General features: G+C 38.5%; 1 protein-coding gene across 1 annotated transcript; it reads left to right on the top strand.

The window, feature by feature from the left end:
• The first annotated feature begins 244 nt into the window (after positions 1-244).
• LOC112957390 lies at positions 245-16,793 on the top strand. Its single transcript, XM_026051028.1, has 12 exons — positions 245-297; positions 503-579; positions 7,131-7,206; positions 7,960-8,091; positions 8,774-8,897; positions 9,768-9,828; positions 9,931-9,977; positions 10,398-10,473; positions 11,348-11,449; positions 12,102-13,025; positions 13,867-13,977; positions 14,388-16,793. Exons 2-12 carry the CDS (start codon positions 551-553, stop codon positions 14,698-14,700), a joined length of 1,995 nt encoding a protein of 664 aa, XP_025906813.1. The 5' UTR covers positions 245-297; positions 503-550; the 3' UTR covers positions 14,701-16,793.
• Positions 16,794-25,517: the final 8,724 nt, after the last annotated feature.

Genomic DNA, 25,517 nt, shown 5'->3' with positions numbered 1-25,517 from the left:
AGCCTCCAGCATCTTTTCCGGAGCGGCCGACATGGCCCCCCTCGCCCTTCCCCTCCCCGCCTCGGGCCCACCGCGAGCGGCAGGTGCCGACAGCGGCCGGGACCCCGCGGGGCCGGAGCGGCCGCGGTTAGAGCGGGGCAGGTGGCGAGCGGCCTCCCGCGCTGAGGTGCCCGGCCTGGCCTCTTGCAGCTGCCCGGAGCCGCCTCTCGTTGAGACCGGAGCCGTAGCTGCGGTAGCTCGAGGGCAGGACGGGGCCGCCTCTCCTCTCGGTGCCTGGTGGTCTCCTGGAGGGGGGAGGTGAGTTGTCTTTCCCTCTTGTCCTACTCTAGCAGCAGAGCAGAACGTTGGCTATTTGCGGGCGGCAAAACTTGCTCAGGATGGTGTCAAGCCCCCGCTGGCCGCTTGCTTTGTTTTACCTTGAGAATGAGCCTCGGGAGAAGGCCCATGTGATGGAGAAGGAGATCAGCACCTTAACTGCGCGGTTCTCTCTCCTTTGCTGCAGTGCCCACTTTCACCGCTGCCTCCTGCTGTGCCTGCTCCTGCTTTCAGCATGGTAAAGAAGAATACTATCCCCGACGGGTAAGTATCCCCCACACTAAACGAGAGGCAGGAGTGGGCACAGTCCTGCCCCCAGAGAAGGGGCGCAGACGTCCCGGGTGCTTTCTTGCCACCAGCATCTTCAGGGCCACTTGCAGCCAGGTAAGGTAGGTATCTCCTGCAATACAGAACAGCACTGCCCATCTGCCCCCAGGTGAGTATAATAATCCAACGTATCTGTGAACACTTGTCCTTCGTCAGCCAAGTGCAGTCCCTTCTTCCTAAACTTCTTACCCCCAAACACATACTTACCTGGGGAAATAATGGGCATAGTCCATCCTAATGACTGCTTGGGTGTTTGCTGCCAAGTGGAGGGGAAGAGCAGCTAAGATGGGAGCATGTGGTTGCATGCGTGTGGTCCAGGAATGTTTTCATGGAATCAGATTCAGAAACTTTTAAATATATCAAGACAACAAAACAACAGAAAACATGTTTCTCAGATGCTTTCTAATGATTTGGTGAGTGTGCATATGAGGACCATAGAATGGTCTCATACTAAAGAAACAAACCAAGATAAAAATTTTAAGTGATGTGATATTGCTGACATAACACATGCTTCTCGATTAGGAGGCTCTACTGACATACAAAGACACCTTGTTACGCCAGTGTAACTTTTTGGATGGGCATTAGCCTTGTTTCAGTTGAAGTGTTACATTACTAACATTCTTCAAAGGAGCAATAAAATTAAAAAAAAAAAAAGAGAGAGAGAGAGAGAGAGAGAGAATGCCCTGTAAAATACGCTGGTCTAAAAGCAGTCTGTATAAACAAAAGTTGAACAAACTTACAAAAATAATTTCAAGAAACTTTACATATATGTCAGAGCTGACAAATGTAGAGATTAAAGTTAAATGCTATTTAAGGGGGAAAAAAAGCTAAGAGTTTCTTTACTTTTTTGGAGTGTATATGCAACTTAAATTAGAAGTTGGATAGAAAGTAAAAAAGTTTGAGCTAAAATATCTGAAACTTGCAAAAAGTGAAGTGGGGAGATTTAAAGAGCAACTGCCCTGCTTGCTTGCTTTCTCTGTACTTATATTGAGAGTGCATGAGATGCTTATTTTTTCTCTCTTGTTTTTCTCTTGCTTTTAATTGAGGCAACTTTTACAACATTTAGGCTGAAAGAGGAAATAAGCCCTGGACAGTAGTCTTGGTGTGTGTAATTAGAAACTGATACCTTTGTATCTTTCAAGGTGAGAAACACCTGCTGTGGTGTAATGGGTTGCAAAGCTAAGGCAGTCACCTGGCAAACCCCATGCTATGGAAATGCTTTCAGCTTTTCCAGAAACATTTTTTGATACAATTAAAGAGTCAGTGTAAACATCCACAGTATGAGAGTTTTGACCTTAGAGGAATTAAGTCCCTCATTCCCAGCGATTTGTTGATGTTACCCTTGGGCCTGTGCAATACTTTGTAACCCTTTGCTGTAAATCTTAATAGTCCAAGGAAAAACAGCACTGAAGCCTGGAAGAAAAAATGAAGTAGTTTGATTTTCATCTAGTTGATACTGCATATTAAATTTACTGTCCCCAGAAAGAGGTTTTGGTATAAGTAAGACTGTGGTACACAATCGTGGCAGGTTTGTAGTATGTTGTATCACAGAAGCTTAGCATCAATAATATTGCAGCATTGCAATAACAGTAACCTAAAAACAACCATTTGTTTTTAATGATAGCATAAGAGAAATACTCTTGAGAATATGCAAAAGCAAACCACGAAACCTAAGGACATTTTTGGTATTGCCTGAAATCTTTTTGCAGTTCTAAACAAATTTAAATGCATGTTATTAAACTGACATGCAATTGCTTGTGTTTAAGCAATTAAAAAAAAAAACAGAATTTAGTAGCTTAGAGATTTGAAGTTAAAGCAATATAATAAATTTGAGGTTTCAGTTACAAATAGCTTGAGATAGTGTAACTAAATAAAAAATGGTGAAATTGGTTTTCCTCATATGTAGAGCAAATTGCTTATATGTAAGTTTTCCTCATATGTCAAGTCTGTACTGTTTTGATTAAAAATTATAGCCATACAATAAATATTATAGTTACACATGATATTAAACACAGTTAATGTTACTATGTTACTTTTCTTCCTATGTGGGAATCACTGATTAATCCATATGCCTTACATTGATATGGCCGTATTTGTCCTAGGCATTGTTTCTGAAATCAGGCAAAGGACTTTACTAAACTTGGTTTATGCAAACTGAACTGGATTTCAGTCTCTATCTACTGTACAGAGTGTGGTCAAGTACACAGTTTTTTTTTTTTTTTTCCCCCTCTTTTCCTTCATGATAGACTTTTACTAATATGATTAGCTGTTTTCCAACAAAAGCATAGTATGTTACTGAATGGACATTCTTTGTTCAATATCATATTCAAGGACATTCATTGTTACAACTTAAATATATGCTATTTTGATACAAAGTGAACAAATAAAAGTGCCCTGATGAACATAAACAACATCCTTTATTTTCAGAAGCTGTATTTAAGCTGAATGGATAAATAATTTGCTATTATATTTAATTGTTATAAAAGATTCTATTGAAATTGCTAATTACTATTTGAGTTGAACAAATAAAACTATTTAGCTAATTAGATGTTTCATAAGTGGAAACAGCAACTGAGAAGTCTGTGATAAACTAATGTATTACAAATGTAGTTAACAATATACCTCTTACTATAGTTTTTTGGGGGGAAGTTGCAGTTTAAAATACTATTTGTAAATTTAGCAAATATGGGTTTGTTCTACCAGTAAATGAGGCAGTGGAGGGAGGTTGAGTTATCTAACAAACTAATAGTTTGAGAAAATACAGTGGTGATTTTGAAGAATTACACATGCTTGTGCATCAGCATCCAAAATTCTACTATGGATATAATTTCATTCTGTTCTGAAAGCATCTGCTAAAATGACCTTATTGCATATTTTATTTAAATGGTAAAAGAAAAAAACCTTTATTATAAGGGAAAAATGAATTATTTATTTTTGCATCATAAATAGGCATGTTTAACTGAATTGTTCCTGTGCAGCTTTAAGAATACAAGCACTTTCACTTAGATTGCAGTTTTAAAGAACATTTATACTTTTTTTTTTTTTGCTTGTTAAAAAAATATCATTATTACATAGTAGAGGTATTGCAGGATTGAAGGATTTATTCTATTTCCCCTCCCCCCTTCTTTTTTTTTTTTCCTCCCAGAAAAATTATGTTAGCATTTAGGGCAGGGGCAGCACGGCTCTCTCCCATTTTAGCCAATCTACTTACAATTTGTTTTGGTTGGATGTGATGCTGGTTGGTGTCTGTGTTATCATTCAGCCTGAAATTCATCTGTCTAATACGCTAATGTGGATTTCAGTTTCCTAGGGGCTCTAAAACAAATTTGTATTTCAGAAAGAACAACCATCAGTTTCAGCAGTTTCACCATAAAGAACTTGTAATGTATCTATTGATTATTTATTATGCTGTGTGTTTTCACCTAATTCCAATTACATAAAACACCTAATGCCAGTGAGGTCACTGAGAGCTAGCAAACAAAAGACTGAAAGCTTTAAAGTTATTTCCAACTCAGTGATTCCATCATATTTTACTTACAGGTAATTCATTAGCCTTCTGGGCCAGTTTTCTTTGAAGAGTTGGTAGTATCTTGAGCATTTCCCCAAAGAAATGTATAATATCCAGTATAATATTCTAAATTTTAGAACTGATTCATAGTAAGATCTACTTTAATTTTAGATTTAACTTAATATTAACTCAATAAAGTTATCTTAACTGAATTTTATAAAATGCATTGAATAATAGTATTTAAAATCTGTAATATTTGCTAGATCATTATGTGTCATCACATTTATTTTTTGCTTCTTAACGATTAAGCCAGATTTAACCAAAATATGTATATTATCTTTTGTTTGAATAACTTTCTTTGACATATCTTTGAGCTTAACTACAGAAGTTATCAGATTAATAATAAAATTTATTCACTAATGCTTTCAGGTTTGCCATAAACTTGTCTTTATCATAGGCTTTTCTATAAGAATTTTCTTTTGTTATCCCACCTGAAGTTGGAGTCTTCTCCGCAGGCCCTGTCCATGATCCTCAGTTGACTGATCATAGATTTCATTTCAATTAAAATAGGTTAAAAAAAAAAAAAGAGTTATATTTATGTTGAAAACAGACTTAAATTTGTTTACCAGGTAGCTGACTGGAATATTGTGATTCTATTACTTTTTCTTCTTCCAGAGGTGATCCTTTTGTTCAGAACAGCAGGTAAAAATCTGCCTGTGTTTTGATGGTACTTGGAGAGTGACGAAGACCAAACCTGACAGGGTCGTGGAAATTGGGAATGTCAAAGAATTAAATAGTTAATTTGTATGACTAGTAAACTTTCAGATCTTGGTTTGAATGTAGTCCCATGAATTGTTTATCCATTTGAAAACTTAGAGAAATAAAATTATAATTGAAAATATATCATGTGTGTGTGAAATATGTCATCTTTCATTTAAGTGCTATTGTCTCTCAAATATTTTTCTATCAGAATAGTAATTCTGAATTTTGTGGTTTTGAATAGTCTAGAGTCCAGAAGAATTCTAATTGCCACCTTGGTACCCCAGGAAAGCCTGTCATAGCTATTTTGATGGAAAAAAAAAAGTAGTAGTTTTCAGTTGATTTATTTTATGTGCTTGAAGGAAATTTTGAAGGAAATTCAGCCTGTGTGAAGACCAAATAGTATTACAGATTTTAGGATTATAGTTTGCTTTAATGTATTCTGCCCTAGACTGTGTGTAGTTCAACCACCTTTGCTGTGTTGCATTTTATACAGTAGTTCTCAAAATTCAGTTTACACAACTTTGTCTGCCTTTTTTTCTGAACAGACCAGGAAGCTGTGGTGATTCTCTGAATTTGCATGAGTCTTTTCACAACATCCTTCTAGGGCAGATAACTGCCAGCCCTGTGGTCAGGGCCACCACCTCCATGGTGCAAATGTCTAGACTTATTGCTAGGCATAAAAATAAATCTTGTATCTGTGCATTTCTCAGTAAAGTGTCATTGCCTCTTTCCAGGAACTTCTGCTCTCTGTTTAGCTACATCATGTCCAACTATTCCTTTCCAGAGCCTCCTCTGTCATCTTCTTTAATCATTCATGATGATGATGCCTTTATTGTTGTGATGCATCTCAGACTTTTGGCTGCTTCCTTCCACTTAACTTCAGACAGAACACAAATCCTATGTTACAGTTCATTCTTAGTACTCTATTAAAATGCTAATTTAGGTCTTTGCTGTTTCTCCAGCTTCTTGCAGCTCACCATTCTTTGCATTTTTCTGCCTTTATCCAGATATCTGTAAGAATTTTGCCTGACTTGATCCCTGTCACTTTTTCTTCCTCTTCCATATTCCTTTGTTGACCTAACAATAAATTAGAATTTATTTCTTTAGCCAGTTTTTGCTTAGTTTGAAGCTGTTCTTTTCATTTGAGGTTTTTTTTTTTTTTTTTTTTGAGTTCTGCATCAGTACACAGAAATTTCATTTTAAATATGGGATTTTAAAGAAAATGTGCAGGGCATACCTTTTATTTTTCCTGACAAAGTGCCTTCTGATCATTTTCTATCAGATGCATTTAAAACTGTTCTTGTTTGACCCATTATAAGGCAAAGTTAATACACTGCTGATTGATACACTGTTGGCTTGGTTTCCTCTTCAGATAAAACTCTCTAGCATCTTTGAAATATGATGCATCAAGACTTTCTTCAGTACGGTGTACAATTAGCAATTCTTTGTCTTTTTAGAATTATTTGGATTGTGAGTGCCATAACACAAGTGTATGTATTACTGAGTTGATTTTTGTTCATATTGGTTCAGTGGAATAGCCTCTGTTTCTCAAAGTGCCAAGAGTAAGTGCAGTCAGCAATAAAAGGCATTTTGCAAAATAAAAACAAAAACTAGAAGCTGTGTGTTTTTAAGGGAAGTAAGCTTAGCATTTTATTATGGCTCCTTTTAGACTTGCAGACAATAAGAATATTTTTATGTAAGTTATGTTACATATGTAACTTGCTTCCTTCACCAAAGTTTTTTATTTTCCTGTAGATTCTTTTTGAGAACTCTCTCCCTGTTTCTTTCATCCCAGTAAAATGCTAATCTATTAATTTTATTCATATGTGTTTCATAACAAATGTTTTTATAGCGTTTTTTAAAAGTTCTTTCGTAATTTCTTGGTGAAGCAAGCAGGCTGCTAAAGAGGAAAATCTTTTCAAAAGATTTTGCTCAGGTATGCATATTTAATTGGTAAGGCTTTCAAACTCTGATGCAGGTCAGTTATGTTTGCTTGTTAGGTATCTAAGGAACTTAGGAACCATTGGATCCTGGGTTTTGGATATTTGAATCATAATATCTTATGCCATTAGCTCCATGGTCCATCGTAGAAAACAGGAAAACTGAGGAAGAATCTTTATTTTAGAAGTTGCATGGAGTTATAGGTTCTGTTCTGTTAAAATTCTGTGGAATTACACAATTTGAAAACATGTAAAAATAATTTTTTTTTTCATTACAGATGGCGGAGCTTGACACCGGTTGGACAGCCAATACCAGGAACTAGATTTATTGCATTCAAAGTACCTTTAAAAGGGGTATGTATGAAAAATGCCTGTGCATAAGCTCTACTAAATGTAGTGCAAAAATATGGTATTATTATCCATGCAATCTTCAGGAAGGCTTTATGAAAAAAATAATGTATTTTATTTAAAATTTCAGATTAACCCTTCTAGTCATCTACACACATCTACAGTGTGCTTTATAAACATTGTTCTATAAATCTGTCTCCTCTTCTTGTAAAGTTTATAATTGGTATCAGAATAATTTTTATTTATCATTTACAAATCATGCATTTAATCACCTTTAAATGACCCAGACTTATCATCTTATTTAACATCTTTTCATGTCTGATGTAAGAAAAGCCTGATTATTACTGTGGAAGGGATTGTGATATGAATAGCAATCTATGCCATACAATCCAAAACATAATTTTACAGAAATCAAACACTCATTAAAGGATACCAGCCACCAGACACTTTTTATATTATACACTCAGGTTATGGTGTGTGGCTGCCTTCTTTCTCATTAGTTGTGAGTCCAGTCTACTTGAATTTCTATTGACAAAGGACCTGAGAGATGAAAAGGAGTGAATAATGTTGCTGCATCTGTTTCAGTACTGGCTCTGTTGGTTGTGCCTGGGCCTGTGTCAAAAGGCTCTTAGACTGGGCATACATGGTTCTGATACTGTAAACCTTGCCTTTTTCCTTGTAATGATGAAAAAAGCTGAATCTTACAAATGTGTTAAGAGAACTCTTAAAGAAAGTCATTCTTTTCTATTTCTGTTATAGGCAATTAACCAGAGGCTTACTCCAACTCAGAAATTCACACCAAAAGACCTGATTGCTGCAATGAAAGCTCTAAATGTGGAGCTTGGCTTAATTATTGATTTAACATATACCACACGATACTATGAAGTTAAGGTAATAAAAAATAATAGCAACATAAAACCATTACTGACATTTTTTGTTTCATTTTTCCTCACCCTGAATTGCAACAAACAAATGAGATAGCTAGGCTTATTATTTGTCTCTAGCAGAAACAAAATTTCCTCACAGAGGAAAGAACAGCTAGTTGCATCTGTATCTTATTTGCATTATGGTAACTGAGACTAATACACCAAGGTGAGGGTGCCAGGCACTGCAGGAAAAGATGCAGGAGACTACAGTCTGTGCCCTGGAAATATTCTTATTTATGCCAAGGTCTTTTTAAAAATCGTTCCTTTATTCTCTGCAATGGAATCCTTTCTGAAGAGTGGACAATTTCCAATTACTTTCTTCACTTAAAGTTTGTTACTTTAATCTTAATTTAATCCGTTACATCAATCTTAATGCGTTGAAAAGGAGAATATATTGGAATGTTGTAGCTGAATGTTGATCCTGGCATGTACATGGACATTAAGAACTAAGCAGGGAAAATACATGAGTTTATGACTATGGATGGGAGCCAGGAATCCATGGTGTCTTTCATTAAGGTGCTGCACTTTGGGTTTCTGCTCAGGATTTGAAGTATTTTATATTGACATTGTTTTAAATACTGTTTAAGGCTTTTCTGTTGATGCAAGGCTTCAATAATTTTTACAACTTTTTTCCTTCTTGTTGCTAGGATTTACCTAAAAGTGTGCAGTATAAGAAACTTTACACTGTTGGACTTGAAGTACCTGATAATGCTACTATCCTACAGTTCAAAAAATGGGTCAGAAAATTTCTGTGGGAAAATGCAGGAAATGGTAATTATCAGCATCTTGTGCTGTAAAAGACAAAAACTTTATTTCAAGGGTAACTGTATGATTTATTTGCAGCAGACACTCATTTTTCAACATCAGAGATCTCAAACTTTCCATGCCAATATCCAGTTTATCATAACTATGCGAACTACCAGTTCTCTTTGCATTTTAAATACGTATTTTTCAAATATGCCACGAGTTACTTGAATGCACTTCCTCACAGTGCTACACTTACACGTGTGTTTTGTGTCAAGGCACCTGCAAATGAGGAAACTATCCTTCAGTTACTGGTAATTTTTAAATGCATTTCAGAGCCACAGAATATTATCTTTTGTTGTTGTAATTAGGTGTTTTTGTAGTGATGATTCTTTAATTTTGCTGGAGAAGGCTCCCCTGTTGAATCTGAACTCCACCCTCTAAGTAATGTTACACAAAGATGAAATCAGCTGTCCACATCCCTCTCACTTGGAATACTTGGTAGCAGATGAGGCTCTCATATCTCTCCCCTAGGCAGCTCAGGTGTCCCATCACTTTGATGTCATAGCCGCCATTTCTTTACAGATGTTTTAGTATAGGATTTCTCTTCTTCATTCCTTTTCTCCTCATTCCTCTTCCTTTTTATTGAATTCTTGAGAGTAAATCTCAATCTTGGCAGGCTTGGAAGTAATGAGTTCATTGCTGCCAGACGTCCAATGTGTAGTGGACAAAGTCTGGAGGTGTCTGTTCTTTCACAGGTGTAACAGTATGATTTTGTGAATAGCTAACATTATTTAACACGGCATTAGTAGAAAAGTACTTCTTTAGCTGTTTTGCACTAATTGCATAATAATTTCACTTTCTGAACTATTAAAGCTTGTGTTCTTTTTTTCATAGAGAAGCTCATTGGTGTTCACTGTACGAACGGAATTAACAGAACTGGCTACCTTATATGTAGGTAAGGGGTACATGAAATTGGAAATTATTGTTCACAAAGATAATGTCCTTATATTAATCTATAAACCACTTAGGACAATAATTTGGTTATATTTTTCTTCAGGTATCTTATTGATGTTGAAGGTTGGGATCCAGAGGCAGCAATTGAAGGTATCTTACACAGTTTAAGATAAATATCTGCGTGATAATGAACAAAATAATTTTCTTATAGTGTTCCCAGAGTTTTCACATGCGAACTGTCATAGAAGATTTTCTCTGATTATTGATTCTATTCCATCTATTCCAGGCTAAGTTTGAGTACTATCAATTAGGCACCATAGTAGAAGACTTTTTTTTTTTTTTTTTGCTTTTAATGTTGTAAGCAGCTTCCTCAGCAAACTTGCTGCAATGATATCAGATTGCCACACTGTTTAGTACTGAATTAGAATTGAGTACACTTCAGGATCTCAAGATGAGATCCTCATCTGCTCAGGCAGATTTCTACCTGATTCTGCCTCAGATTCTGCCTGAGCAGATTTCTGTGGCTCAGTTTAAGCACATTTCATTAGACTCCTCTCTTTTCTTCTTTAGCTTTTGGTGATGCTAGAGGTCATCACATGGATGGTCTCGTCTATCTCACAGATCTCAGAACACAACCGATGAGAAGGTAAAAGGCTTTTAGTTTTCTGCCTGAAATTTTCCAGAATAGCCACCAGTATTGAGAAGTTTACTTCCAGCTTAACCCTCTCTTAAACTTCTGATATGCAAATGTACATATTTTGTTAAGACTTCTGATATGAGTAACATGAAGTGAAATAGACTTTCTTCTGTTTATCTTTTGAATATATATGGATATCTAACTGATTTTACTCCTGAGCACTGGTGTTGCTATATCATACTTTCCCAAGTGCATTTAGTCAATCAGTATTCCCATTGAATCTCATAATAAACTCTGTGGTCCACTGATTTTAGCAAGATAGAACCAGATACTTTAAAAGAAAGTACAACTGTTTTACAAATAAAAATGTATGAGGTAAATTGCCCAGAGTAGAAGACTTTTCTGAACTCCTCTGTTGGTACTAGTTCTATACCTGATGCATAAGAATTTTGTTTCTCTTACTCACACTGTAATGTACCTAGGAATAGCTAGCATTTACTTCCTAGTAAGTTATTTGCACCAGTGGTATCTAATAGTAAATTAATTTAAAAATAATACCTGACTGGATATTTTTAATTTAATGCCCTTTGGTCTTGTTTTACTAGTACTATTTTTACTGGTACTATTTTTATAGTCAAGTGGTCAAGTTAGTCCAGTAGCAGATTTCTGTATAGGTATGGTGCTTGTCTCATATGTTTCAGCTTAAGAAGTTGAAGTATATGCTTTTCTTCCCTCTGCCCATCTCAAATAAATTTACAAAATGAAAATTTGCTAGGATAATTAGGAGCATCTATAAGTTCAACTGCCATTCTCAGAATTTCCTTTTTCTTTCATTAGTATGTTTAAAAAGGAAGTTTACGGGAAATGTTTTTATTCTGCCTAGTAACCTTGGAATGGATGTGTGGGATTCAGAAGAAGATATTATTCCCCCGCCACATGCAGTGGAAGGACCTACAGAACGGTTCCCAGATGAAGATTTTCAAGGGTAATAGGCCGAAACATGATACTAGAAGCAAAAAAACCAACCAAACAAAAAAAAACCCATAGTGGGAAAGATGTTTCTTACAGCATGCTATTATTTATACTATGAAACTATACTATATTTGCTATAATGTTACAAAAGAATCAGCTGATTTTGAGTGCATTGGAGATGTTTTGAACCACTGAAAGTGCTCTAAATATTTAGCTTAAAAGAATTTTTATGAGTATAGACTACTCATGCAAAATATATCTACAAAATTTAACACAGCAGTGAAAAGATAAAAGAATGTCTGCTCTTAGATTCACTGTAGAAAATTCTACAGTTCAAAGGTTCTTTATTTTGCTATACTTCACTCATATTCCTCTAGAGTAGTTTCTTTTTTTTTTTTTTTTTTTTTACTTGAGTATCATTTAAGTTTAGCCATTTTTTTAAACCGATATTGTGATTGTGGAATTACAATTTAATGTTTGACACAGTTTCTACTGTGCCACTTTTTGAAAACTTTGTAATCTTAGGGGAATCTTTGGGTTCTTTGATACCCATATATTTTACTTACGATGTCTTTCAATTCTTAGTTAAAGAAGCTTGTTTTTATTAATAACATGTGACACTTAGAAGTATAGATGGTCTATTTATGATGGAAAATTCTTTACAGGCCTGGAAAAAGATTAAGAATTTATGATGACCACTCACACAGTGATTTGCAAGGACAGATACAGTTGAGAGATTTTGATTTCATTAATAAGGGACCTGGACAAAGACGAAGACCATTTCATGATCACCAGTCTCAGGATGATTTACGAGCACCAATGCAGATGAGGAATTGGGACTACAATAGGGGACCCGGACAGAGGCGCAGACCCTTTCCCAATCACCAGCTTTATGATGATTACCAAGAAGACCTGCAGCTCAAGGACTCAGAATTCAGTAACAAGGGCCCTGGACAACGACTGAGACCTTTTCATGGTCACCAGTTTCATGATGATTTACAGGCAGAGAGACAGTCAAGGGACTTTGAATTTAACAGGGGCCGAGGACAAAGGCAGAGATCTTTTCCTGACCACCCACCTCAAAGTGATTTGCAGGAAGATGTGCAATCAAAGGATTATGATTTTGGTAGCAGGGGCCGTGGTCAGAGGCGAAGACCCTTCCATGACCACCAGTCTCACAATGAATTTCAGAACCAGATGCAGTTAAAAGAGGTAGATTTTGTCAACAAAGGCCCTGGTCAAAGACTGAGACCCTTGCACGACTATCAGCCCCATGATGATTTACAGCCCCAGATGCAAGTGGGAGATTTTGAATTTGTAAACCGGGGCCGTGGCCAGAGATTGAGACCTTTTCATGATCACCAACCTTGCAGTGACTTACAAACAGAGATGCAACTAAAAGATTATGATAATAAGGGTCCTGGACCAAGACACAGATCTTTCCATGACCAAGAATCTTATGATGACTTACAGGAACAGACTCCATTAAAAGATTTTGATTACGCAAATAAAGGGCATGGACAAAGGCTGAGATCTTTTCATAATCATCCAGCTCATGATGGCTTGCCACATGAATGGTGTTCAGACAGGTAAAGTATCCTTGGGCTCTAAGATGAGAGTTAAGAGAATAAAAGTGTAATCCTTAGCATTTGTAAGTCTTACAAGAAGATAAGCTTCAAATTTGAAGTTTAACTTAGAACTGCTGAGGATTACTCTTCTTGAATATATTAATTTGAAATAAATTTATTTTTCAGATCATGTCTGAATGATCAATTAACTTTTTAAATTCTGATTATGGAAGGATTTGACCTGTATTGCCACAGACAGCATTTGTTGTTTAGAAGGTTGAGTTTTTAATTTAAGCATATGTTTTTTTCTTTACCTCTTTAGCATTACCTTGAAACATACCCTTTGTCCTGCTTTGTTGTGCAGAGAAACTTACATTTTAAAAGCAACCTTCAAGATAGGGGAGGGCAAACTGTGATAAACAGTAATGCTACATGGAAGTTTGAATTTCACTTATTTATTGTATAAATTAATCACTTGTTAAAAATCCTTTCCTTTTTGAACTAGCTTTTCATATTCTCCAAAATATTTATATTGCTTATTAGCAAACTTTTTGGACTTAGTAGCAGTAGTAGTTTCCAATATTAACTTTCAAGATATTTTCTGTAATTCAGAAAACAACAAGGTGTTTCAGAAACTAGGCTAGTAAAGTCTGATTTAATTCATTTCATACAGTTGAAATATTATATCATTATACTGAGGCTTAACTATTTTGAGGTATTACACTAACGTTCAACTTTTAGTATTAAAATTTTAATGATTAATTTAAAAGTTTTTCATCTCATAATTAGCATATTTATGGTTTTTAAAAGTCTGCGAACAGGTATACTCTTCTTAACATGTGACTCTTTTCATTATTTTCAGAAGTCAGTCTTTTTCATCTCATGAAAATGTATCACAATCTCATTTCTCCTCATCCCCTTCACTTCACAGAGATTATGGGCCTGATAATGAGGACTTTAGCAGAAGTTACAGGTAAATACCAGGTTTCATAAGTTGGTTTACTCACCTTTACTGCACTGTGTAGCAGACAGCGACTAGTGCGTATCCTTCGCAGGAATGAAAACATGGGCTTGGGAGCAGAAATGATCCCTAGGTAAAGAAAGTCTTGGTAAATAGGGAACTTTAATTAGAAACAACTCTTGGAAGAAAGCAGTTTCTAGTAGAATTACATAACGTAAAGAATTGTAACTTTAATCACTAGCAAGTAAAAATAAATACAAATAAGGCTGTAATATCTAGAAGACAGCAGTTATAGGATGCAAAAAAATAAAGCTGATGAACTGAATCTCTGTTCTTTTAAAGTTTTACAAATTTGGTTTCTAATGGTAATAAATCAACTAATTTTCCATGGATTTAATTGCTAATATTTGTTCTCATTACAGTAATCGACCAAGTTGTCCAGAAGACACTAGGAGAATGCATCCTTCAGATGAATTTAATAGAGGGAAAAACAGATTTGCACCATATTCTTCACATTCAATGCATCCAGCTTCATCTGTGCACCAGGAAGAGAGTTCAATAGACTATGAAAGAAAACCTTTTCAAGGTGAAACTGCAAGAGAGGTGGAACAGGGCAAAAGGCTACCAGTTGTAACGGTTGATTACAATTATGGCTTGCCATTAGATTATGGACCCGAAGAGGAAGAGAGGACACATTATGATTTACCTCCAAGAGACCGCTACAACTGGAACTGAATGAAAAGGACAGTCTTTGCTCAGCTTACACTTACAGTTTCCCATTTTACTTTCTATGTGGACCAGCATTTTTTTTTTTAACAAATTAGAAAACTGCAAATTTCAACAGCAGAGAACTTCTCTCTATTGTAAGATTAGCTTCTCCTGGTGTTTGGTTCTAAAATTTATTAAGATGCTTTTGTTAAGTGTAGTTGGAGACAAGGTCTCAGTACCCATGGAATGAAAGTAGTCGTCCTTCCTTTTAGTGAAATTGGAAACCTATCCCTTAATGCCAACAACTTTCTCACAGATAGTCATTGTGTCTTTTGTTTGAGTTTCTTTAAAATGTATGTATTTCAAGATGCAGAACTTGCAATAAAACACTGCACCATGAGGTGAAATAGCACTGAGATTATAGAACTACTGTGAAATTAATTAAATAGTTGTCAGCTTTCTCCTTTAACTGGAATTAGTTTGAATTAATGCCAGCAAAAATGAGTGTCTTTGTTGTGAAGCATTGACTATTTGAAAGGGATCCTTAAAACAGATGCTTTAACTTGTAATGATCTTAACAAGAGACAAAGTTTCAGTGGATTGAGTGCCCAACTAATAGGTAAGATGAATTTGTTCCACCATATACAAGTCTAATGACTTGTATATATCCTATATATCCTACTTTCTCTTTTGATTTTGTTCCAAGTCTGTGGGATCTTTGTAGCCCTGCAGTTTAACTCTAGTTTTTCTGTACCATCAGCTGAAGAGGCCTTGGCACACACTTTTTTCATAGCAGAATTTTTTTTCCATCCAGATTGCTAAGAACTTTGAGACCTGACTCAAAGGAGACCTGGTTTTCAAATATTCTAAATATCAGACCTGCGTTTCAGTAATGTGTAAATCCCATCCTGACTCTATTTCTTCCTGATCTCATAGATGAAACATACATATTTCAGAATAGCCCTATAAAGTTGAATTTCAGATTTTTTTCCACAACGTACTGCAATGAGGTTGCTCACATGATGAGCTTATTTATCTCAGCTAGCTAGGATTTTGCCTGCAGGGTAAGTGCATTTGTCTCCCTATTTGTCAGTTGGATCTCTCTCCTTCTGTAGCGTTTACTGAAAGCTTTTGTTTACAGCAGAGCAATTTAATCGGAGTAGAAAATAACATCTTCTGGTAAATTACTTTTATATTCATGGATTGGAACTCTCTCCTCTGGAGTGAAACTCCACTGGATCTCCAGAAGGAAATGCTACAAACAGGGACTAAATAAATGTCAGCAGCTGCCTCCGATTGTGTGCAAAACCAAATCTTAATTAAAAGGACAGAAAATAGTATTAACATAACACTCAGGTAAACTTTAAAAAGTCTGTAATTTTAATAATTTCTACCTTTTAAATCAATTAAAATACTTTTAAAGGGGTGGCATAGTGAATAAGGATAAATTAGACCATGACATTAAAATTAACAATTAAAATTAATATTTCAAGCCTGGATATGCAAGGCCTTATACAGTTAGGAAACGGCTTGAAAAGCAGCATAGCTGGAAAGCAAAAAGCAAGACGGGGTAAGTATGTACTAACAACTACAGTAATAAGAGCTGATATCCAGAACACATAGACTTTTTTTGGCTTTTAATTAGCACCATGAAAGCTAGATTTCTGAATTCCTGGTTCTGTGTCTACTAAATAAACACTAGAGTTTCAAAAGTGTAGAACATCTAGTAACTCTTGCTAATTTGTATCCCATGCAAAATCTCCAGGAATCAAAGAATTCTGTGAATACAGATTCAAAATGCAAATGCCTCGTTGCCTTTGCTTAGGCTTTGATCACTTTATAAATAGTTCTCTCTCTCACATCAGCTAGTCCATTTTATTTCCTATTGTATCTGTGATTGTGAGAAGGGTGCAGGTTCATTTATGTGGTCTCAGGAATAAAATTCTCTAGATATAAACCAGTTTTGGAACTAAGCACTAAATGTTAAGAAAGACTAACTTATTGCTTGTTTTTTGTTTTTTTTTAATAGTGAGGGACACACTAAGAATTATTTATATATGCTTTATTTGCAACTCTGGCTACTATATCACATTATTTAAAAAAAAAAAAAAAAGTTTTTTCTAGCAGAGAGCTAGGAATTAAGGACTGACACTACATCTGTCTTTGTTTTGTTTTTATACTACGTGTGCATAAAATGAATAAAGACCAAGCATTTGTGAAAGTCTAAATCCAAACGATGCTCCTGGGGTTTCATATTTTTGATTTAAGGTTTGAATTATGTTTAGAGAATTGAAATGACCCTACACTCAAGCCATTGTTACCTCAGCACTGGGAAGCTCCGTGCACCTGGAATGCCGCATTGCCACGTGGAGATAGGCCGGGTCCAGTCATGCGCCTTAGTTCTGGTTCTAGCGTCACGGCCGTCAGCTCTGGCTCGGCTCTTACAGGCGCTGTGAGGGTTTTCATACTGCTCTAGGTTTGGAGCCTGGAAGCTCCACTGCAGTGAGGAATAACTGCAAAGAGCCACCTCAGGCCCCAGGCCAAACGAGCTTTGCCAAGCTCCGTTTATGTTACTAAATTAAATGTACCTGGAACTGCTGCCTGGCACTTGGGCCCAGTGACATGGAGGGAGCTTCCTTGGTGCTAGTTAGGCCGCAGCTGGAGGAATGCAGCTGCTTCCTGGCATGTCTGGCATCTCCCAAAGCAGGCCAGGCTTGCTAACGTGTTGGCAGCCACGCTGAAGCCTTCCAGCAGTTTGCAAGGACAGAGGTTATATTCCTTAGCTGGGAATACTCTGTGATTTGCAACAGGGTCAAGACATCCCGGTGAATGGAATTTCTAGACAGCTCCTAGCGTAGCCACCACGTCAGTAACTACCTCCCAGCACCGTGAACAGAGCTCAGCACCGGGACTGCACACACATCCTGCTGCTGCCGCTGAGGAAGCCTTGAAGGAAAACACATACAGACACATACAGAAAACCCAGAGGTAGCTGTTCGGTGACCTGAAAAATAGTTACTTTAAGATGTGTGAAATAGGTGTCCAAACATACAGATACTTCAAAAACTTAGTTATTTTGAATCTGCTCCATCCTTTGGAAGGGAGTGAACCCCCATCTGGGGCTTCAACAAAGTCATATGAAACCCTCACTGTTGTGAACAGCAGTTTAAGCTGTGTGTACATAGAAAGAGCAATAACTCCATGCTGTTATCAACTAACCTCTCTGAACAGGCTTTTACTCACTTCAGTCATCAGTGGACAACATTTTACTGTCTTCTGTGGACAGGAAAAAAAAAAAAAAAAAAAAAAGAACAAAACAAGAAAAGCCCTGCAGATCCCCTTTCTTATGAAATCTATACAGAAAAACAAAAACAGGGACAGAAATGGAACCATGTAAGGAAGGTACCTTGCTGCAGGCCACAACATTCCTCTTTTTCCCTTTGGGTGAGAGAAGACAATGACTGGGGAAGGACAGAAATAAAAAAGGTGGAAAGAAAAAAATGAAGAGACGAAAATGAAAATGTCAGGAGATAGTGTTATCGGTGTGAGGGAAGAAATGTGCAAATCCTGTGTGGAAAAAAAAGCTGCTGAAAGATGGCTGGGTGTAAAGGCAGAAAAGAGGGCACGAGTTCCTAGTAATGCCTTATCTGGGTCTCATAACCTGTGCCTGTGGCTCTGTGCAAGTACCATGCTGATGTAAATAACAGTTATCGAAAGAATACAGGAGCACTCTGACCTCCATCCTGCAATAAATTCATGTGGGAACTTAAAACTAATTACAGCTTCCCCTTGAGCTTTAAATCTAGTTGGTGTGTAGTATAATACTACATATATCCTGAGGAAATTCCCTCCAGAATCTGACCAGCAAATAAGAAACTGCTTCAGCAACTGCTTCTATTCCACACATGGAGATCAATCTATGTTACGCCTGGATTTCAGGAATCCTATCATTTGAGGAATTAAATGGAGTGGATCAAACCCATACTTGTTTATTACAACTACATGCATGTTTATTACAACTACATGATACTGCACACTTTCTGGGGCATAATCAAAATACACCATAATGTTCCTCCTGCTAGACTCATAACATAAACCTTGCAGTTATGAAATAGTGAAACAAAGTACAATATACAAATTTGAAGTAAATACTTTCACAATAATCATAGTAAGCAAGCCAGTGCAGGCTCACACTGTAAGCAGTAATCTTCTTCCACAAGATATGCTCACGATTAATGCTCCATAAAGACAGATGAAAGACCCTCAAGGCAAATATACTTAAAAGTTGACATGGATGAAGATGATTCTTAGGCAATTCTTTAAATGACCCTTTAAATGATCCTTTTAACTGAGAGGAGCTTTTATTTTGAAAGAAATACTACAAAGCAAAATCAACCCATCTTTAAGAGATGAGAATACAAGCTGTTATTGATATCTGGGAATCAAATGTCAGTGTATTTTTGGAAGGTTTGCAGATGTACATAGGAAATAGAAGAAAATAATACAAACTCATAGCAAAGTAAATGCTAGAGCTGATTCACCCTTGTCTATAGTTCAGGCAAAATAGGAAGAGCAGCATATTTTAGTAGCTGCAACACAGAGGAGCTATTTAACAACAAAGGTAAATTCTGAGTTTCAAAAGTTACATACCAGAAGATTTCAATAGGTCTAAAACGTATTCTGAGAAACGGTAGTTTAATTCACAAAAGAAAAATTGATTTCTACCATTTAATATAATAGTTTTAATAAAGTTCAAAGATAACAAAGGATATGTTTTCATAACTTGTTTTTAAATTTAAATTAAGCTCAGTAATTATACTAGAGCTTGTGATGAAGGCCACAGATAAGCCTTCTTTTCTATCTTTATAATGCAGCAGCTTTTGGAAATAGCTGGGCTAGATGTGAAACTTCTGGTCCTGTTTATTCAGCATTATAGTGTTTCCACATCCTTATGTCCCCAATGACAAAGGTGCTTTTCTATTTATACTGTTTCTATTCAGTTTGTGCACACTGGAACTACATAGACCAGTTTTTTACTGCACAGGGTAATGTCCCTCTTGCCCTAGCTCATGAACACAGAACAATTTGACTATTAGAATTAAACAAAAAAAAGTCTTTATAGCCACACAAGCTTAAATCTTAATGAAAATTATTTCTGGTATAACTAGAAATAAATAGAATAAAAACATCTTTCTGGTATCATTTGTTCCTACTCAAACTATTTTCTTGCTATATTTTTCCACACGCCCGTAAATCTACACCTGTAGATCTATAGAAGGAATCTGACCTTATTACTTTCATTCTTTTTTTTTTCATTCTTCCCGCTGTGGTTCATTTTTGCCTGTTATCTCTATTCAAACAAACAAACAAACAAACAAAACTATGATAATGAGAGGGGCTTTTCTCTGCATTTTTTTTCTGTGAATGAAATATTGCATTTGTTTTCATATATGAATGTATGAGTAAAACATATACACGTCTCTATGTATATAAGTGTATATACACTTCTCTGTATGTAAATGGAATTCTTTCCACTGTCAGTGAGAGATGTGGTATAATGGTGCAGTTATCTGCAGGAGTCACTTATCAACCTCATAACAGTTCAGAGTTCATAAGCCACCTTTAGTGAATGTCTGTTTCTTTAGTCACCTTTTTAACATACAAAAACTGTGTAGTTACTAATAAAATTATTCAGAAAGAAGTAAAAAGGAAGAGTTTGTAAAACAGGAAAAGCTTTTTTGGAAAAGATAAGAACTATATGAAATGGATAATTGACACCATTGCCTAAGAAGAACTGCAGGAACAGTAAACTGCCCAAATCTAAGGCCTATGTGCTAAGAATAACAATAATGTGAAAGACATATCTGTGTCTAATATAAAATAGGAAGGAAAATGAGAGCTGAGCTAGAAAATAAAACTTTGATACCATGGAACTAAACCCTAGAGAAATAACAGACCATGCTAAAGAAATACATGGTTATGGTTAACAGTACAAAATATTATTTTATGCATTTGTTGGGCACATTTGCTTTTATATATGTATACATACATAAAATATGAGCCCGAAAATGCAGAATAGGTAATAAGTAATTGAAACATAGGTGAATATTTTAGGAATATGCAGTGAGACTGCCTAGATAATGGAGAGGGGCAAAGAGCCACTTGTGGCAGCATCCATTGAGCCCAATGACATAAAGTCCTCAGGAACAGATGACCAAAGAAGCACCAGTTTGTGCTCTCTACTTACTCTCATGGTATCGAGAGCCTCTTCAGGAAAGTTACACTGAATGTACTACATTCAATAAGGTCAGAGGTAATGAGATGTCATGAAACAAATATAACAACTCCAAGGACATTTGGTTGGTGGTGAGTTCAACCTCCCTGATCCTTGAAAGACTGCTCCAAGATCCTAAGAAATCGGAGCCCAGGAAACATTTCACAGATATTGCTCATCTGTGCTGCAGCTGACAATGGCTTCTCCCTAATTGTGTCTCTCAGAATATGGGTTTTCACTGATATTTCCTGAGTTACTCTTTGCACTGCCAGAGGTCTCAGTCAGCATTCAGCCCTGATCATGGGGAAGAACTCTCAAGGCAGACCACATAAAAGTTGCCACTTTTAAAGGAGGCTTCTGAGACAGGTACAAAGCTCATCAAAATGTCCCTGGGGTAAATATGAGCTCATTTAAACCACAGCATTTGGTATGGAAACTCATGAAGCCTAGGGGACTGAAGATAAATAATCCTTTAAACAAAAAAAAAAAAAAAGCAAAATAACAAAAAAAAGTATTAACTAAGTAGAAAGAGACAAGATTATTAAAGAAAAATATCCATCAGCAATCCATTTTTTTTTGACACTGGTAAAAAAGGGTCTAAGCTACAGCAGGTAAAATAAAAATAGGTTTGAGAAATTCTTGAAGAGCAAACCGTTAAATGCATGAAAATAAAACAGAATTTTGAAGTATGCCAGAATAGTTAATAATTGGTTAATTTGCAGACCTCCGAATAGAAGGCATAATTAAGAGCAAGTTGCAGAGAAACTGAACTGACCTGCATCAGTCTATAATGAAAAAAATTATCTCTGAACAATTTTTTCCACCTAACAATTTCTTCCAATAAAGATAAAATAATGCCAGTGATTCAGATACCAGCAAAGGAGATGTTTGAACAATCTGCTAAGCAGGAACAAGCTCCTAAGACTAGTTCCTATTTAGATGATACTTCCAAAGGGTTTAAAATGAAATAAAAGAGCCACTTGACTATATGCATGCTGCTACAAAAACCATCTCTTATTCCATACTGGCAGTATAAAGTGTTAATCTCCTGCTGAAAAAAAAAAGAGGTTGACATAATCCTAAACAACACAAACCTGCAAACTTTCAGGGCAAGAAAAATCTAATAGAATAATTTCTAATAGAAAACTCTGCCTCTGTCATCTATTATTTGCACAGCTGTAGCACTTGAAGGCTGCACCATTTTTTCTTAGGCTCTGTAGACACAAAGTTTCAGAGGCTACAAATCTACAGGCTGAGTAGTAAGAGTTCATGGAAGGAGAAAATCAAAATAAAAATAATTGAGATCTGTGCAAGAAGTAACGATCATAAAGCAACTTTTTATTTAATGTAGGAGCAGGCTTGAGGGAGCACACTGGCACACAGCAGAGAGGCATGGAGGATTCTTCTAAAGTTGCAAAAAGAAACAGATTGTTTAGATATGCCTTGAAAAAATGACTCAAAAACCAATGTGCAAAGATGATTGACTTACGGGCTGCTCAACAGATAAGGACATAAAGAAGCAGCAGTTTTCAGAGGGTGTAGGAAAAAGCTTGAGCAGAAGACATAGGTAAACAATTAAGCAAAGATCTCCTGTACATAAACGGCACATGAAAACACAGAAATATATGCTGGGAAACCTAAATGAATTTGCTTCAGTGCAGAATGCCTGCTGCTAAGCAATAAATCATTCTTCCTGTCTGTTGCAGACTGCTTAGCTTGGACTGCAGTTCATCACCATTTCAGCCAGTGCTCTGACCCACCATCAATATTTTCACTGCACTTTTTTTTTTACTCGGACAATATAAGTATTATGGACTTGTCCAAAATAGATTTTATTTCATGTCTGAGGAGCACTCAGCCTTGAGTTCTGTTAAAAAAAAAAAAAAAAAAAAAAAACCCCACACAAAATGTTTTCAAGGAACCTGAGAAGAAACAGGATGTTAGAATTACATGGGTGTTGGAGGTAACACCTGAGGGTCATTTCAATAACACTCACTGCAGGAGAGAAAGGCTGGTAATTCCTGGCTACACAAACAAGCAAATATTATCAAGGATGTTTGCTGTATATCCCTGTCAACAGTTCCTAACCTGCATTCGTTCACTCTCCGCTTGCTCCCAACCCTAATTCCCTGCTGCTCCTCCCCATCACGGAGCCAGACTGCAGGCACCAAAGCATGTGGGAAAGGGACAGGCGGAGACACCCGTTGTGCCTTGATCCCGAGCCAGGGACAGCTTTGGCTGTCGCACCTCTGGGTGCGCCCGCAGCACCACGAGACAGACATCCTTGTTATCATTCCTGTCACACGATGGCAGGGAGGAAGGTGCGGGTAAATGTGGGAGCGCTTCAGTAAGCGCCCAAAGGCTCTGTTACAGGAGGCAGCAAGAGGGGATCGTGATGGTGATGGGCTGGACAACATTTCAAAGTTTCACATTTGCCCGCTGCCTCCCTTGAACAGCACAGAGTTTGCACAGTATGGCCACTGACTTCAATGCTGCTAAGTGTTGTTCTGTTATTGCACGTGTTCACTGCTTATGGGTTTGATTCTAGGGTAAAAATGCAGAAGAGCTGTAGCACACCACAACATCTTCCAAGCTGCGGAACATGGGGGAAAAGGCATGTCAAGACAACCCCAGACCACGCTGCTGTGGGGAAAGGGCAAGGGCTGCCAGCCTTAGGAAGAGCCTTGTTTGTTACCCACACATCTCCAGTTATGGAGCCAGGTGGGCGGGAGGGTCTTCTGTAAGGACTAAGTGGTGTCAACAGCTATTGCCTGAAGGAGGTTATTCAACGAAGGCCATGACAGGGAGAAGATGCATTATCTGGGTCTCACAGGCTAGAACTTTGCCAAAAGCTGCTTAAGCCATAGAAAATGGAGTCTGCAGTTTGCCCTAGCCATATGTTGCCACGTGGAAGCCTTGGGCTGGCTCATACTGTTGGAGTTTGGTGCTTCTGAAGTAGCAGCTGGTTAGGTCTCCAGCTCCTAACCGCAGCAGAGAGGAAGGCAGCAGGGCAGCATTCTGCTTCCCAGTGTGGATACGCATGGAGATAGCCTTTATTTGAGCCTTCCAAAACAGCCTTTCTCCCCTTTGAATTCTAGGGCATTAATTTCAGTTGTTGTTAAAGCTGCACCCATGTGTGGTTACAGATTATGTATCCATGTGCCTTGGTTATAGAGGTATAAAGGAATGGTGAACGTGCAGACAGAACTAGTATGTATTTGGCATATCCATATGCTGGTGGGGGCAAACAGGTGAATACACACACACAGAGCTGAACCTGAGCTCACCTCTACTAGTTATGTAGCGAGTTGGCATCATTCAGGAGAAAAGCTGGGAGAGAAACATCTTCACAACAACCCGGTATGAAACTAACAACTGGTTGCACCACAGTGGGCTTGGGTTAAAACTATAGTATCATGCAAAATTATGCACATGTATGCATTTATGCAAATTCCACACTTCTCTCCCTATCACGTGAAAGGTTGTGTATACATTAGTTAAATTTACACCCCTAAGACCATTAATTTAAATGATTATTCAAATACTCCCAATCATCATCCCCATTTGTATTTCCTGAGGGGCCTGCACTTGAGGTTCGCGATTCCCCCCACGCGGTAGAGAAAACTCGGACAAGCTGCGCACGACGGGTGGGGAGAGACAGGGGCTGCCGGGCGCCATCACTGGCGACCTTCGCGGCGGCCTGAGGAGCTCGGGCGGGCTGGGGGCGAGGCGAGGGCTGCGGCAGGGCACGAGGGAGCGGCGGGCAGCGGCTCGGCCCGCAGGCGCAGCGAGCGGGCCGCGCTGCGCAGGCAGCGGCTCGGCCGCGCCCCGGCTCCCCACAGGCGCGTGGGGCCGCGGCGCCAACGGCCGCTCGCTCGGCGGGCGCGAGGCCGCGCCGTGAGTAGCGCCTCCCGCCCCATCCCGCGCAGGCCTCCGTGCCGCGCGGAGCACGCCGGGAACTGTAGTCTCCGTGGCGCCCAGCGGCCACGCCGCCTGCGCCACCGCGCGCGGCGAAGGCCGAGGAAGAGCTCACCTCACCCGCGCAGGGCGGCCGGGGCTCGCGCAGCGCCCAGCCTTCCTCTCGGCCCAGGCTGGCGGACGGGAAAGCCGCCTCCATGGCAGAAGCGGCAGGACAGCGCGAACACTTCACCTCCTGGAGCCTCTCTGCGTGCTCTGGGAAGAGGAGCGGGGCGCTCTCCCGTGCGGCCTCCCCCCCGCGCGAGGGTGGTATCGCCCGCCGGAGGCCCGCGGCCCCCGCCCCAGCCGGCTCAGCAGCCTCCATGGCCGCTCCTGCTCAGCCCGGGCGCGCTGAGTGCCCTCCCTCACGGCCCTTAGAAGCGCATTTTCTATTGGCTGCGGCCGAGCGCCCTTGCCAATCAGGAAGCGGCTATCATGGAGGAAGGGAATAAATACAAGATGGCTGCGCGTATAAAACCAGGCACTGGGCTTCGCCCCGGCGATGGGGGAATCGAGGCTTTAACCCGCGCTCCGAGGGCCGCGCACCGCTCCGGCCGCCCCGCCGCCGCTCTCCCGGCGGCAGCCAGACCCCGACCGCTGCCGCCGCCCGCCG

Source organism: Nothoprocta perdicaria, unplaced genomic scaffold, assembly GCF_003342845.1.
Source record: "Nothoprocta perdicaria isolate Ctin4 unplaced genomic scaffold, notPer1 scaffold_111, whole genome shotgun sequence".
NCBI classification, from domain to species: Eukaryota; Metazoa; Chordata; class Aves; order Tinamiformes; family Tinamidae; genus Nothoprocta; species Nothoprocta perdicaria.
Note: the sequence above shows the minus strand (reverse complement) of the source record. Positions and strands in the feature narration are given on the sequence as shown.

Coding starts and splice junctions, on each gene's coding strand:
- LOC112957390 (XM_026051028.1), top strand. CDS start 551: ATGGTAAAGAAGAATACTATCCCCGACGG. Junction 8,898..9,767: donor GTGGGAAAATGCAGGAAATG/GTAATTATCAGC, acceptor TTTTTTTCATAG/AGAAGCTCATTGGTGTTCAC. Junction 13,978..14,387: donor GACTTTAGCAGAAGTTACAG/GTAAATACCAGG, acceptor TTCTCATTACAG/TAATCGACCAAGTTGTCCAG.